Source organism: Lethenteron reissneri, unplaced genomic scaffold (genome assembly GCF_015708825.2).
Source record: "Lethenteron reissneri isolate LAM-NWPU_2019-01 unplaced genomic scaffold, ASM1570882v1 scaffold_1639, whole genome shotgun sequence".
NCBI lineage: Eukaryota > Metazoa > Chordata > Hyperoartia > Petromyzontiformes > Petromyzontidae > Lethenteron > Lethenteron reissneri.
Window position 1 is genome coordinate 2526587 of NW_026891376.1, and position 15957 is coordinate 2542543.

General features: G+C 50.5%; 1 protein-coding gene across 1 annotated transcript in view; it reads left to right on the top strand.

The window, feature by feature from the left end:
• PI15 (peptidase inhibitor 15) overlaps window positions 1–15322 on the top strand; it is a 46730-nt gene extending 31408 nt beyond the window's left edge. The window contains exons 5-6 of the mRNA XM_061547147.1: window positions 5661–5761; window positions 13692–15322. Of these exons, the coding sequence (XP_061403131.1) occupies window positions 5661–5761; window positions 13692–13714 (124 nt within the window). The 3' untranslated portion in view covers window positions 13715–15322. The remainder of the gene's footprint in view (window positions 1–5660; window positions 5762–13691) is intronic.
• Window positions 15323–15957: the final 635 nt, after the last annotated feature.

The window sequence follows — 15957 nt, forward strand, 5'->3', positions numbered from 1 at the left end:
TGAAGTGTCAATGTTGTTGATAGTGAAGTGTCAATGTTGTTGATAGTGAAGTGTCAATGATGTTGATAGAGAAGTGTCAATGATGTTGATAGTGAAGTGTCAATGTTGTTGATAGTGAAGTGTCAATGTTGTTGATAGTGAAGTGTCAATGATGTTGATAGTGAAGTGTCAATGATGTTGATAGTGAAGTGTCAATGTTGTTGATAGTGAAGTGTCAATGATGTTGATAGAGAAGTGTCAATGATGTTGATAGTGAAGTGTCAATGTTGTTGATAGTGAAGTGTCAATGTTGTTGATAGTGAAGTGTCAATGTTGTTGATAGTGAAGTGTCAATGATGTTGATAGTGAAGTGTCAATGTTGTTGATAGTGAAGTGTCAATGTTGTTGATAGTGAAGTGTCAATGATGTTGATAGAGAAGTGTCAATGATGTTGATAGTGAAGTGTCAATGATGTTGATAGTGAAGTGTCAATGTTGTTGATAGTGAAGTGTCAATGTTGTTGATAGTGAAGTGTCAATGTTGTTGATAGTGAAGTGTCAATGATGTTGATAGTGAAGTGTCAATGATGTTCATAGAGAAGTGTTAATGATGTTGATAGAGAAGTGTCAATGATGTTGATAGTGAAGTGTCAATGTTGTTGATAGTGAAGTGTCAATGATGTTGATAGAGAAGTGTCAATGTTGTTGATAGTGAAGTGTCAATGTTGTTGATAGTGAAGTGTCAATGTTGTTGATAGTGAAGTGTCAATGATGTTGATAGAGAAGTGTCAATGATGTTGATAGAGAAGTGTCAATGATGTTGATAGTGAAGTGTCAATGTTGTTGATAGTGAAGTGTCAATGATGTTGATAGTGAAGTGTCAATGTTGTTGATAGTGAAGTGTCAATGATGTTGATAGTGAAGTGTCAATGATGTTGATAGAGAAGTGTCAATGTTGTTGATAGAGAAGTGTCAATGATGTTGATAGAGAAGTGTCAATGTTGTTGATAGTGAAGTGTCAATGATGTTGATAGTGAAGTGTCAATGATGTTGATAGAGAAGTGTCAATGATGTTGATAGAGAAGTGTCAATGATGTTCATAGTGAAGTGTCAATGATGTTGATAGAGAAGTGTCAATGTTGTTGATAGTGAAGTGTCAATGATGTTGATAGTGAAGTGTCAATGATGTTGATAGTGAAGTGTCAATGATGTTGATAGAGAAGTGTCAATGATGTTGATAGAGAAGTGTCAATGATGTTGATAGTGAAGTGTCAATGATGTTGATAGAGAAGTGTCAATGATGTTGATAGAGAAGTGTCAATGATGTTGATAGAGAAGTGTCAATGATGTTGATAGAGAAGTGTCAATGATGTTGATAGTGAAGTGTCAATGATGTTGATAGAGAAGTGTCAATGTTGTTGATAGTGAAGTGTCAATGATGTTGATAGTGAAGTGTCAATGATGTTGATAGAGAAGTGTCAATGATGTTGATAGAGAAGTGTCAATGATGTTGATAGAGAAGTGTCAATGATGTTGATAGTGAAGTGTCAATGATGTTGATAGAGAAGTGTCAATGATGTTGATAGTGAAGTGTCAATGATGTTGATAGTGAAGTGTCAATGATGTTGATAGAGAAGTGTCAATGATGTTGATAGAGAAGTGTCAATGTTGTTGATAGTGAAGTGTCAATGATGTTGATAGTGAAGTGTCAATGATGTTGATAGAGAAGTGTCAATGATGTTGATAGTGAAGTGTCAATGATGTTGATAGAGAAGTGTCAATGTTGTTGATAGTGAAGTGTCAATGATGTTGATAGTGAAGTGTCAATGATGTTGATAGAGAAGTGTCAATGATGTTGATAGAGAAGTGTCAATGATGTTGATAGAGAAGTGTCAATGTTGTTGATAGAGAAGTGTCAATGATGTTGATAGTGAAGTGTCAATGATGTTGATAGAGAAGTGTCAATGATGTTGATAGTGAAGTGTCAATGATGTTGATAGTGAAGTGTCAATGATGTTGATAGAGAAGTGTCAATGATGTTGATAGTGAAGTGTCAATGATGTTGATAGAGAAGTGTCAATGATGTTGATAGAGAAGTGTCAATGATGTTGATAGTGAAGTGTCAATGATGTTGATAGAGAAGTGTCAATGATGTTGATAGAGAAGTGTCAATGATGTTCATAGTGAAGTGTCAATGATGTTGATAGTGAAGTGTCAATGATGTTGATAGTGAAGTGTCAATGATGTTGATAGTGAAGTGTCAATGTTGTTGATAGTGAAGTGTCAATGATGTTGATAGTGAAGTGTCAATGTTGTTGATAGTGAAGTGTCAATGATGTTGATAGTGAAGTGTCAATGTTGTTGATAGTGAAGTGTCAATGATGTTGATAGTGAAGTGTCAATGTTGTTGATAGAGAAGTGTCAATGATGTTGATAGAGAAGTGTCAATGATGTTGATAGTGAAGTGTCAATGATGTTCATAGTGAAGTGTCAATGTTGTTGATAGAGAAGTGTCAATGTTGTTGATAGTGAAGTGTCAATGATGTTGATAGTGAAGTGTCAATGTTGTTGATAGTGAAGTGTCAATGTTGTTGATAGTGAAGTGTCAATGATGTTGATAGTGAAGTGTCAATGATGTTGATAGTGAAGTGTCAATGTTGTTGATAGAGAAGTGTCAATGATGTTGATAGAGAAGTGTCAATGATGTTGATAGTGAAGTGTCAATGATGTTGATAGTGAAGTGTCAATGATGTTGATAGAGAAGTGTCAATGATGTTGATAGTGAAGTGTCAATGATGTTGATAGTGAAGTGTCAATGATGTTGATAGAGAAGTGTCAATGATGTTGATAGTGAAGTGTCAATGATGTTGATAGTGAAGTGTCAATGTTGTTGATAGTGAAGTGTCAATGATGTTGATAGTGAAGTGTTAATGTTGTTGATAGAGAAGTGTCAATGATGTTGATAGTGAAGTGTCAATGATGTTGATAGTGAAGTGTCAATGATGTTGATAGTGAAGTGTCAATGATGTTGATAGAGAAGTGTCAATGATGTTGATAGTGAAGTGTCAATTGATGTTGATAGTGAAGTGTCATGATGTTGATAGTGAAGTGTCAATGATGTTGATAGAGAAGTGTCAATGATGTTGATAGTGAAGTGTCAATGATGTTGATAGTGAAGTGTCAATGTGGTTCATAGTGAAGTGTCAATGTTGTTGATAGTGAAGTGTCAATGGGTTGTTCATAGTGAAGTGTCAATGTTGTTGATAGTGAGTGTCAATGATGTTGATAGAGAAGTGTCAATGATGTTTGATAGTGAAGTGTCAATGATGTTGATAGTGAGTGTCAATGTTGTTGATAGAGAAGTGTCAATGTTGTGATAGTGAAGTGTCAATGATGTTGATAGTGAAGTGTCAATGTTGTTGATAGTGAAGTGTCAATGATGTTGATAGTGAAGTGTTAATGTTGTTGATAGAGAAGTGTCAATGATGTTGATAGTGAAGTGTCAATGATGTTGATAGTGAAGTGTCAATGATGTTGATAGTGAAGTGTCAATGATGTTGATAGAGAAGTGTCAATGATGTTGATAGTGAAGTGTCAATGATGTTGATAGTGAAGTGTCAATGATGTTGATAGAGAAGTGTCAATGATGTTGATAGTGAAGTGTCAATGATGTTGATAGAGAAGTGTCAATGATGTTGATAGTGAAGTGTCAATGTTGTTGATAGTGAAGTGTCAATGTTGTTGATAGTGAAGTGTCAATGATGTTGATAGTGAAGTGTCAATGTTGTGATAGTGAAGTGTCAATGATGTTGATAGTGAAGTGTCAATGTTGTTGATAGTGAAGTGTCAATGTTGTTGATAGTGAAGTGTCAATGATGTTGATAGTGAAGTGTCAATGATGTTGATAGTGAAGTGTCAATGATGTTGATAGTGAAGTGTCAATGATGTTGATAGTGAAGTGTCAATGTTGTTGATAGTGAAGTGTCATTGATGTTGATAGTGAAGTGTCATTGATGTTGATAGTGAAGTGTCATTGATGTTGATAGTGAAGTGTCAATGATGTTGATAGTGAAGTGTCAATGATGTTGATAGTGAAGTGTCAATGATGTTGATAGTGAAGTGTCAATGTTGTTGATAGTGAAGTGTCAATGATGTTGATAGTGAAGTGTCAATGTTGTTGATAGTGAAGTGTCAATGATGTTGATAGTGAAGTGTCATTGATGTTGATAGTGAAGTGTCAATGATGTTGATAGTGAAGTGTCAATGATGTTGATAGTGAAGTGTCAATGATGTGATAGTGAAGTGTCAATGTTGTTGATAGTGAAGTGTCAATGATGTTGATAGTGAAGTGTCAATGATGTTGATAGTGAAGTGTCAATGATGTTGATAGTGAAGTGTCAATGATGTTGATAGTGAAGTGTCAATGATGTTGATAGTGAAGTGTCAATGATGTTGATAGTGAAGTGTCAATGATGTTGATAGTGAAGTGTCAATGTTGTTGATAGTGAAGTGTCAATGATGTTGATAGTGAAGTGTCAATGATGTTGATAGTGAAGTGTCAATGATGTTGATAGTGAAGTGTCAATGTTGTTGATAGTGAAGTGTCAATGATGTTGATAGTGAAGTGTCAATATTCATATACAAGTGTTAATGTTTATAGAGACGTATTAACCTTCATAGAGAAGTGTTGAGTCCTACACACACCCATAGGGTCCCACACTCTCATAGACACCTACACAAACCCATAGAGCCCTACACACACCCATAGACACCTACACACACCCATAGACACCTACACACCCATAGACACCTATACACACCCATAGACCCCCTACACTCTCAAAGACACCTACACACACCCATAGACACCTACACACACCCATAGACACCTACACACACCCATAGGGTCCCACACTATCATAGACACCTACTCTCTCACAGACCCTTACACACACCCATAGACACCTACACACACCCATAGACCCCCCACACCCTCATAGACACCTACACACACCCTTAGACACCTACACACACCCATAGACACCTACACACACCCATAGACACCTACACACACCCATAGACACCTACACACTCTCATAGACACCTACACACACCCATAGACACCTACACACACCCATAGGGTCCCACACTCTCATATAGACACCTACACACTCATAGGGTCCCACTCTCTCATAGAGACACCTACACACTCATAGGGTCCCACTCTCTCATAGACACCTACACGCCCATAGGGTCCCACTCTCTCATAGAAACCTACACAAACCCATAGAGCCCTACACACACCCATAGACACCTACACACACCCATAGACACCTACACACCCATAGACACCTATACACACCCATAGACCCCCCACACTCTCATAGACACCTACACACACCCTTAGACACCTACACACACCCATAGACACCTACACACACCCATAGACACCTACACACACCCATAGACACCTACACACACCCATAGACCCCCCACACTCTCATAGACACCTACACACACCCATAGACACCTACACACACCCATAGACACCTACACACACACACATAGGGTCCCACACTCTCACAGACACCTACACACACTCATAGGGTCCCACACTCTCACAGACTCCTACACAAACCCATAGAGCCCTACACTCACCTATATGGCCGTGTGTGCTTGCAGAGGGAACTGGATGGGTCAAGTTCCATACCGCCGAGGTCGGCCCTGCTCCCAGTGCCCTCCAAGCTACGGTGGCCGCTGCAAGAACAACCTCTGCTTCGCGGGTGACTTGATCACTCACTCACTCACCTGCTCATGCACTCACCCGCTCGCACACTCACTCACTCACACGCTCACACACTTACTCACCTGCTGATACACTCACTCACACACTCACTCACCCGCTCACTCACCTGCTCACACGCTCACTCACTCACACACTCACACACCTCCTGACACACTCACTCACTAACTCACTCACTCACCCGCTCACTCACACGCTCATACACTCGCTCATGCATTCACTCACTCACTCACCCGCTCACCCGCTCACTTACTCACCCGCTCACACACTCACTCACCCGCTCACTCACTCACTCACACACTCACTCACCCGCTCACACACTCACTCACCCGCTCACTCACTCACTCACACACTCACTCACCCGCTCACTCACTCACTCGCTCACACACTCACTCACCCACTCACCCACTCACACACTCACTCACTCACACACTCACTCACTCACACACTCACACACTCACACACTCACACGCTCGCACACTCACTCACCTGCTCACTCACACACTCACTCACTCACTCACCACACTCACTCACTCACACACTCACACACTCACACACTCACTCACTCGCTCACTCACCCACTCACTCACCCACTCACACACACTCACACAGTCACTCACTCACTCACTCGCTCACTCACCCACTCACTCACTCACTCACCCGCTCACACGCTCACTCACTCACACACCCGCTCACTCGCTCACTCACCCGCTCACACACTCACTCACACGCTCACACACACTCACACAGTCACTCACTCACACACTCGCTCACTCACTCACCCGCTCACTCACCCGCTCACTCACTCACTCACCCGCTCACTCACTCACCCGCTCACTCACCTGCTCACACACTCACTCACCCGCTCACTCGCACGCTCACTCACCCGCTCACAGACTCACTCACACACTCACTCACACACTCACTCACTCACCCGCTCACACACTCACTCACACACTCACTCGCCCGCTCACTCACTCAAGCTCACACACTCACACACACACTCACCCGCTCACTCACTCACTCACACACTCACACACTCACTCGCCCGCTCACTCACTCACTCACACACTCACACACTCACTCACCCACTCACTCACTCACACGCTCACACACTCACTCACACACTCACTCCCTCACTCACCCGCTGATACACTCACTCACCCGCTCACTCGCACGCTCACTCACCCGCTCACACACTCACTCACACGCTCACACACTCACTCACTCACCCGCTCATACACTCATTCACCCGCTCACTCACACGCTCATATACTCGCTCATGCACTCACACACTCACTCACCTGCTCACACACTCACCCGCTCACTCACACACTCACTCACTCACACACTCACTCACTCACTCACCCGCTCACACACTCACTCACTCACACACTCACACACTCACTCACCCACTCACTCACTCACCCGCTCACACACTCACTCACACGCTCACACACTCACTCACCCGCTCACACACTCACTCACCCGCTCACACACTCACTCACTCACCCGCTCACACACTCACACACTCACACACTCACTCAACGCTCACTCACTCACACACTCACACACCCACCCACTACTCACCCGCTCACTCACCCGCTCACATGCTCACTCACCCGCTCACTCGCACGCTCGCTCACCCGCTCGCACGCTCACACACTAACTCACACACTCATTCACCCGCTCATACACTCACTCACCCACTCACACACTCACTCACCCGCTCACTCACACGCTCATATACTCGCTCATGCACTCACACACTCACTCACCTGCTCACTCACTCACACACTAACTCACACACTCACTCACTCACCCGCTCACACGCTCACTCACTCACACACTCACACACACGCTCACTCACCCGCTCACTCACTCACACGCTCACACACTCACTCACCCGCTCATACACTCACCCGTTCACTCACCTGCTCACACACTCACACACTCACTCACCCGCTCACACACTCACTCACCCGCTCACACACTCACTCACCCGCTCACTCACTCACTCACCCGCTCACTCACACGCTCATATACTCGCTCATGCACTCACACACTCACTCACCTGCTCACTCACTCACACACTAACTCACACACTCACTCACTCACTCACCCGCTCACACGCTCACTCACTCACACACTCACACACACGCTCACTCACCCGCTCACTCACTCACACGCTCACACACTCACTCACCCGCTCATACACTCACCCGTTCACTCACCTGCTCACACGCTCACTCACTCACACACTCACACACACACGCTCACTCAGTCGCTCATACACTCGCTCACTCACTCACCCGCTCACACACTCACCCACTCACCCGCTCACACACTCACTCACTCACCCGCTCACACACTCACTCACACACTCACTCACACGCTCATACACTCACTCATGCACTCACACACTCACACACACGCTCACTCACCCGCTCACCCAATCACTCACTCACTCACCCGCTCACTCACTCACTCACCCGCTCACACACTCACTCACTCACTCACCCGCTCACCCGATCACTCACTCACTCACCCGCTCACTCACACGCTCATATACTCGCTCATGCACTCACACACTCACTAACCTGCTCACACACTCACACACTCACTCACACACTCACTCACCTGCTCACTCACTCACCCGCTCACTCACTCACCCGCTCATACACTCACCCGCTCACTCACCTGCTCACACGCTCACTCATGCACTCACACACTCACTAACCCGCTCACACACTCACTCACCCGCTCACACACTCACTCACCCGCTCACTCGCACGCTCGCTCACCCGCTCGCACGCTCGATCGCCCGCTCACCCGCTCGCACACTCACTCACCCGCTCGCACACTCGCTCGCCCGCTCGCACACTCGCACGCCCGCTCGCACACTCGCTCGCCCGCTCGCACACTCGCACGCCCGCTCGCACACTCGCTCGCCCGCTCGCACACTCGCACGCCCGCTCGCACACTCACTCGCCCGCTCGCACACTCGCACGCCCGCTCGCACACTCACTCACCCGCTCGCACACTCACACACCCGCTCGCACACTCACTGACCCGCTCGCACACTCACTGACCCGCTCGCACACTCACTCACCCGCTCGCACACTCACACACCCGCTCGCACACTCACTGACCCGCTCGCACACTCACTCACCCGCTCGCACACTCACACACCCGCTCGCACACTCACTGACCCGCTCGCACACTCACTCACCCGCTCGCTCACTCACTCACCCGCTCGCTCACTCACTCACCCGCTCGCTACACTCACACACCCGCTCGCACACTCACTCACCCGCTCGCACACTCACTCACCCGCTCGCTCACTCACTCACCCGCTCGCACACTCACTCACCCGCTCGCTCACTCACCCGCTCGCACACTCACTCACCCGCTCGCACACTCACACACCTGCTCACTCACACACTCACTCACCCGCTCGCACACTCGCACACCCGCTCGCACACTCACCACACCTGCTCACTCACACACTCACTCACCCGCTCGCTCACTCACCCGCTCGCACACTCACTCACCCGCTCGCACACTCACACACCCGCTCGCACACTCACACACCTGCTCACTCACACACTCACTCACCCGCTCGCACACTCGCACACCCGCTCGCACACTCACACACCTGCTCACTCACACACTCACTCACCCGCTCGCACACTCACACACCCGCTCGCACACTCACACACCCGCTCGCACACTCACACACCCGCTCGCACACTCACACACCCGCTCGCACACTCACACACCCGCTCGCACACTCACTGACCCGCTCGCACACTCACACACCCGCTAGCACACTCACTCACCCGCTCGCACACTCACACACCTGCTCACTCACACACTCACTCACCCGCTCGCACACTCACACACCCGCTCGCACACTCACTGACCCGCTCGCACACTCACACACCTGTTCACTCACACACTCACTCACACACACTCACGACCAATCAACTTCAAGGACAGTGCATATATTATCAGAGTTATGTTTTTTGTTTGCATTACGGCTGCAGGTATTGTGGTCTATGCAAACATGACTCCTTGTAAAAAAAGGTGTCAGGTTTGTTGCCAGATAGAAGGGTAAAAAAAAACAATTATCATACAGGAGGTCGTGGGTTCGATCCCGACCCTGGAGTTTGCGCGTCTCTCTCTCCCCTGTGGTCACGTGGAATTTTTTCCGGGTCCTCCCGTTTTCTTCCCTCCACAATTAGAAATATGCATTTAGAGCGTTCGGCTGCTGTTGCGAATGTCCACGTGACGATAAGCCAATGTCGTTGAGCGGTCATTTGTGTTTGCCAGGTCGCTTCTGAAAAATAGCTGTTTAGCTCAGTGAGCCTTATATGTAGGTAGGAATTTGGTTGGACAGCGCATTCGTGCCCGACAGACAGACAAATAATCACTGGTGGGCAGCAGTGTGGAACCTGTTGTTGCTGCTACCTGTGTACAAGATCACGTGACTTGAGGTAGCCAGGCAGACAGCCCCCTTCACTATTGCCCCCCCCCTCCCTTAGGCCCCTCCCCTTACCCCCCCTCACTTAGGCCCCTCCCCCCTTAGGCCCCTCCCCTGACCACCCCCCATATCCTTAGGCTCCTCCCCTGACCCCCCCTCCCTTAGGCCCCTCTTCTGATCCCCCCCCCTCAGGCTCCTCTCATGACTCCCCCCTTCCTTAGGCCCCTCCCCTGTTCCTCCTCCCTTAGGCCCCTCCCCTGACCAACCCCCCTTCCTTAGGCCCCTCCCATTACCCCCCTCCCTTAGGCCCCTCCCCTGACCAACCCCCCTTCCTTAGGCCCCTCCCCTGACTAACCCCCCTTCCTTAGGCCCCTCCCCTGACCAACCCCCCCTTCCTTAGGCCCCTCCCCTGACTAACCCCCCTTCCTTAGGCCCCTCCCCTGACCAACCCCCCTTCCTTAGGACCCTCCCCTGACTAACCCCCCTTCCTTAGGCCCCTCCCCTGACCAACCCCCCTTCCTTAGGCCCCTCCCCTGACCCCCCTCCCTTAGGCCCCTCCCCTGACCAACCCCCCTTCCTTAGGCCCCTCCCCTGACCAACCCCCCTTCCTTAGGCCCCTCCCCTGACCAACCCCCCCTTCCTTAGGCCCCTCCCCTGACCCCCCTCCCTTAGGCCCCTCCCCTGACCCCCCCTCTCTTAGGCCCCTCCCCTGACCCCCCCCCTCCCTCAGGCCCCTCCCCTGACCCCCCCCCCCCCCCCTCCTTCAGGCCCCTCCCCTGACCCCCCCTCTCTTAGGCCCCTCCCCTGACCCCCCCCCCCCTCCCTCAGGCCCCTCCCCTGACCCCCCCCTCCCTCAGGCCCCTCCCCTGAACCCCCCTCCCTCAGGCCCCTCCCCTGACCCCCCCCCCCCTCCCTTAGGCCCCTCCCCTGACCCTCCTCCCTTAGGCACCTCCCCTCTCCGTACCCGGCAGTAGGTCTCCACCAATCAAAGAGCTGTGTGTATTATATATTTATTTATGCACGACAGACAGACAGTCAGACAGACAGACAGACAATAAATCCCTGGTGGGCAGTGTGGAACATTGTTCCTCCCTGTATAATGTGAGGATATATCCGGGTTACTGATGGATCACACCTCGTTAAGATGATTGGTTCTACCGGTCCTGGCCCACAGCCAATGGGGGGAAGTCTAGGGGCGTGGCCCTGACGTCATGGGAAGGTGACAGCTGTAAGTAGATGATTGGTTCTACCGGTCCTGGCCCACAGCCAATGGGGGGAAGTCTAGGGGCGTGGCCCTGACGTAACGGAAAGGTGACAGCTGTAAGTAGAGGATTGGTTCTGCTGGCTTTGGCCACAGCCAATGGGAAGACGAGTCAGGGGCGCGGTCCCGGGAGCGTACGATGGAGTCTGGAAGATTCCATGGAGGCTAACCAGGATTGGTGGAAAGGTACCACGTGACCCGGGTATTAAAAGGGGTGGAGACGAGCAACACGTGGTCAGAACTGGAACGAACGGAGGGTGAAGCCAGGCTGGATCGGGGTCCAGGCTGCCCACGTGGCCCAGGCTGCCACGTGGTCCAGACTGCCACGTGGTCCAGGCTGTACCACGTGGTCCAGGCTGCCACGTGGTCCAGGCTGCCCACGTGGTCCAGACTGCCACGTGGTCCAGGCTGTACCACGTGGTCCAGGCTGCCCACGTGGTCCAGACTGCCACGTGGTCCAGGCTGTACCACGTGGTCCAGGCTGCCCACGTGGTCCAGAGACTGCCACGTGGTCCAGGCTGCCACGTGGTCCAGGCTGCCACGTGGTCCAGGCTGCCCACGTGGTCCAGGCTGCCCACGTGGTCCAGGCTGGCCACGTGGTCCAGGCTGACACGTGGTCCAGGCTGCCACGTGGCCGTGCGTGTCTCTCTCTCTCTATTCCTCTCACGCTGTCTGTCAGCAGCGTGAAGGAGTAAGATGGGAGTTTTGTGAACGAAAGACAAATAAAGACCGGATTCCAGAAGTCGCTTCCACCACCTACATTACATATGCAAAAGAAAAAAATAACGTTTAGTGTTATACTTTAGTTCAAGTAAGGGATAAAGATGAGAGGTGGGGAGCAGAGGGAAGGAGTGTGGCGAGGGGAAATTATAAAATAATAAAAATAAAACATAATAAAAAATATGTTTTATGTTTATTATTTTATTATTTCCCTTCTACGTGATGACTTTACCAAAAGAACCAAGAAGATGAATCCCTGCAGTCACGAAAGCTTTAAATCGAAATGTAAGAGTGGTTTAGTCGGGAGAAAATAGTTTATATTTCTTGGTTCTTTCGGTAAAGTCGCGTAGAAGGGAAATAGTAAAATAACAAAAAATTAAACAATAAAATTCTCACGACGTTTCGATTGCAAAACAAGCGATCATCATCATCAGGTGCTGTGGTTCTCACACCTGATGATGATTGCTTGTGTTGCAATCGAAACGTCGTGAGAATTTTATTGTTTTATTATTTTACTATTTCCCTTCTACGTGATGACTTTACCGAAAGAACCAGTAAGGAGAATCCCTGCAGTCACGAGAAAGCTTTAAATCGAAATTTGAGTGTGGCGAAGTGAGCTCCACAGAGGAGCGGCGTCTGGTTTCACGGGGAGTGACGGGGTGGGAATTCAGAGTGGCGGTGGCCTCACATAAGTCAGGCGGTGTATGGGGGGGGGGAGGAGCTTCAGCTGGTTTAGAGTGACGAAGATCTATAGATTAGTGGGAAGGGATTCACAGTTGGGCTAGTCACACACCCAAGTGACGCGGTGTTACGGGAGGCTTGAGCTGGTGTAGAGAGAGAGAGGTAGCAGGTGTATACAGTGAGGGGGAAAAGTATTTGATCCCCTGCTGATTTTGTACGTTTGCCCACTGACAAAGAAATGCTCAGTCTATAATTTTAATGGTAGGTTTATTTGAACAGTGAGAGACAAAATAACAACAACAAAATCCAGAAAAACGCATGTCAAAATGTTTTAAATTGATTTGCATTTTAATGAGGGAAATAAGTATTTGACCCCCACTGCAAAACATGACTTAGTACTTGGTGGCAAAACCCTTGTTGGCAATCACAGAGGTCAGACGTTTCTTGTAGTTGGCCACCAGGTTTGCACACATCTCAGGAGGGATTTTGTCCCACTCCTCTTTGCAGATCTTCTCCAAGTCATTAAGGTTTCGAGGCTGACGTTTGGCAACTCGAACCTTCAGCTCCCTCCACAGATTTTCTATGGGATTAAGGTCTGAAGACTGGCTAGGCCACTCCAGGACCTTAATGTGCTTCTTCTTGAGCCACTCCTTTGTTGCCTTGGCCGTGTGTTTTGGGCCTTCAAGGCTGGGCCTCATCCTAGCCAAGGCTTTTGCCAGCGCAGTGGGGGTGCTCAACCTCGTCTCTTCCCCGTTCTCTCAGGCAGAAGCCGACGGCGACACTAGCAACTGGGAGGACGACTCCATCGCGGGGGGCCTTGCCGTAGGATCAGCGCAGCCCCCGCAACTGCGCCGCAAGGGCCCCGCAGCCTGCCCGACCCCCCGGCTACAGGCCTTAGCCGACCGTCCCAACGCACAGACGCCGCGCAAGGCCAGGCCACGCGCGGCTGGCCTGGAAGAGGGAGCAGATGCACCGGGCCTGGGCCCACGGGATCCCGCGGCGATGGCCGCCCTCCGCCAACCGATGTCGCGACGACAAGCTCGCAATGAAATGGCCGCCGTCCCGTCGACCCCATCACGCCCACGCAAGAAGGCAACCACCCTCCCGCCGACGACGACGGATCCGCCGCCGCTCACCCCCTCGAGCAAATCGAACGCCCTCCTATTGACGTCGCTGATCACCCGCAACAAAATGGCCGCCCTCCTATTGACGTCGCTGATCACCCGCAACAAAATGGCCGCCCTCCCATTGACGTCGCTGATCACCGGCAACAAAATGGCCGCCCTCCCATTGACGTCTCTGATCACCCGCAACAAAATGGCCGCCCTCTCATTGACGTCGCTGATCACCTGCAACAAAATGGCCGCCCTCCCATTGACGTCACTGATCACCTGCAACAAAATGGCCGCCCTCCTATTGACGTCGCTGATCACCCGCAACAAAATGGCCGCCCTCCTATTGACGTCTCTGATCACCCGCAACAAAATGGCCGCCCTCCTATTGACGTCGCTGATCACCGGCAACAAAATGGCCGCCCTCCTATTGGCGTCTCTGATCACCCGCAACAAAATGGCCGCCCTCCTATTGACGTCGCTGATCACCCGCAACAAAATGGCCGCCCTCCTATTGACGTCGCTGATCACCGGCAACAAAATGGCCGCCCTCCTATTGGCGTCTCTGATCACCCGCAACAAAATGGCCGCCCTCCTATTGACGTCGCTGATCACCCGCAACAAAATGGCCGCCCTCCTATTGACGTCGCTGATCACCCGCAACAAAATGGCCGCCTTCCTATTGACGTCGCTGATCACCCGCAACAAAATGGCCGCCCTCCTATTGACGTCTCTGATCACCCGCAACAAAATGGCCGCCCTCCTATTGACGTCGCTGATCACCGGCAACAAAATGGCCGCCCTCCTATTGACGTCTCTGATCACCCGCAACAAAATGGCCGCCCTCCTATTGACGTCTCTGATCACCGGCAACAAAATGGCCGCCCTCCTATTGATGTCGCTGGCCACTCGCTACAAAATGGCCGCCCTCTCGCCGACGTCGCCGCTCGCCCCAAATCGAACGGCCGCCCCCACGCCGACGGATATGGTTGGCCACGATGCACCAGGCCCGATCTACGGATCGCCGGTGCCACCCTTCCCCGGCGATCGCGTGGCCTCCGTCGATTGCGCGCGACGCGGTACGCCGCCGTACCCCAGAGGTCGCAAACGGGTTTTGATTCCTTACCCGTACCCGTACCTGGCCGCACCAGGGTCGCAAACAGGTACCCGTACCCATACCCGGCCGTACCCGTACCCTACCTGTACCCGGCCGGGTACGGGTAGGGTACAGGTATCGGGTACCCGATTGCGACCTCTGGGATGAAGCCATGTTGCAGGCGCAGGTGGGTTGATTCTAGGAACTTGAATTGTGAGAAGAGACAAGACGTTGGGAAATGAGTGACAAACGGTGACTCACCAGTGACTCACGGTCTACCTGTAACCGTACGTGGCCGCACCAGGGTCGCAAACGGGTACCCGTACCCATACCCGGCCGTACCCGTACCCTACCCGTACCCGACCGGGTACGGGTAGGGTACGGGTACGGGTACCCGATTGCGACCTCTGGGATGAAGCCACGTTGCAGGCGCGGGTGGGTTTATTCTAGGAACTTGAATTGTGAGAAGAGACAAGACGTTGGGAAATGAGTGACAAACGGTGACTCACCAGTGACTCACGGTCTACCCGTACCCGTACCTGGCCGCACCAGGGTCGCAAACGGTAACCGGTAGCCGGGTATCGGGTAGGATACGGGTATCGGGTACCCGGTTGCGACCTCTGCCGTAACCTGACCGCCGCCCCCTGCCTCCCACCGATATTTCAAGCGAGTGTTTGTTGAGCGACGGTTTTAAACCCGCGGGACTATTCGCTCGGAAAAGACGCATGCTGAGGCGTTGGCGCCGCTGTTGTCCGTGGCCCGTTTCAGCTGGAGAGCCTCTGTGGTGTAGCGAATGCACGTGAGAGACACGGTGCGTCAG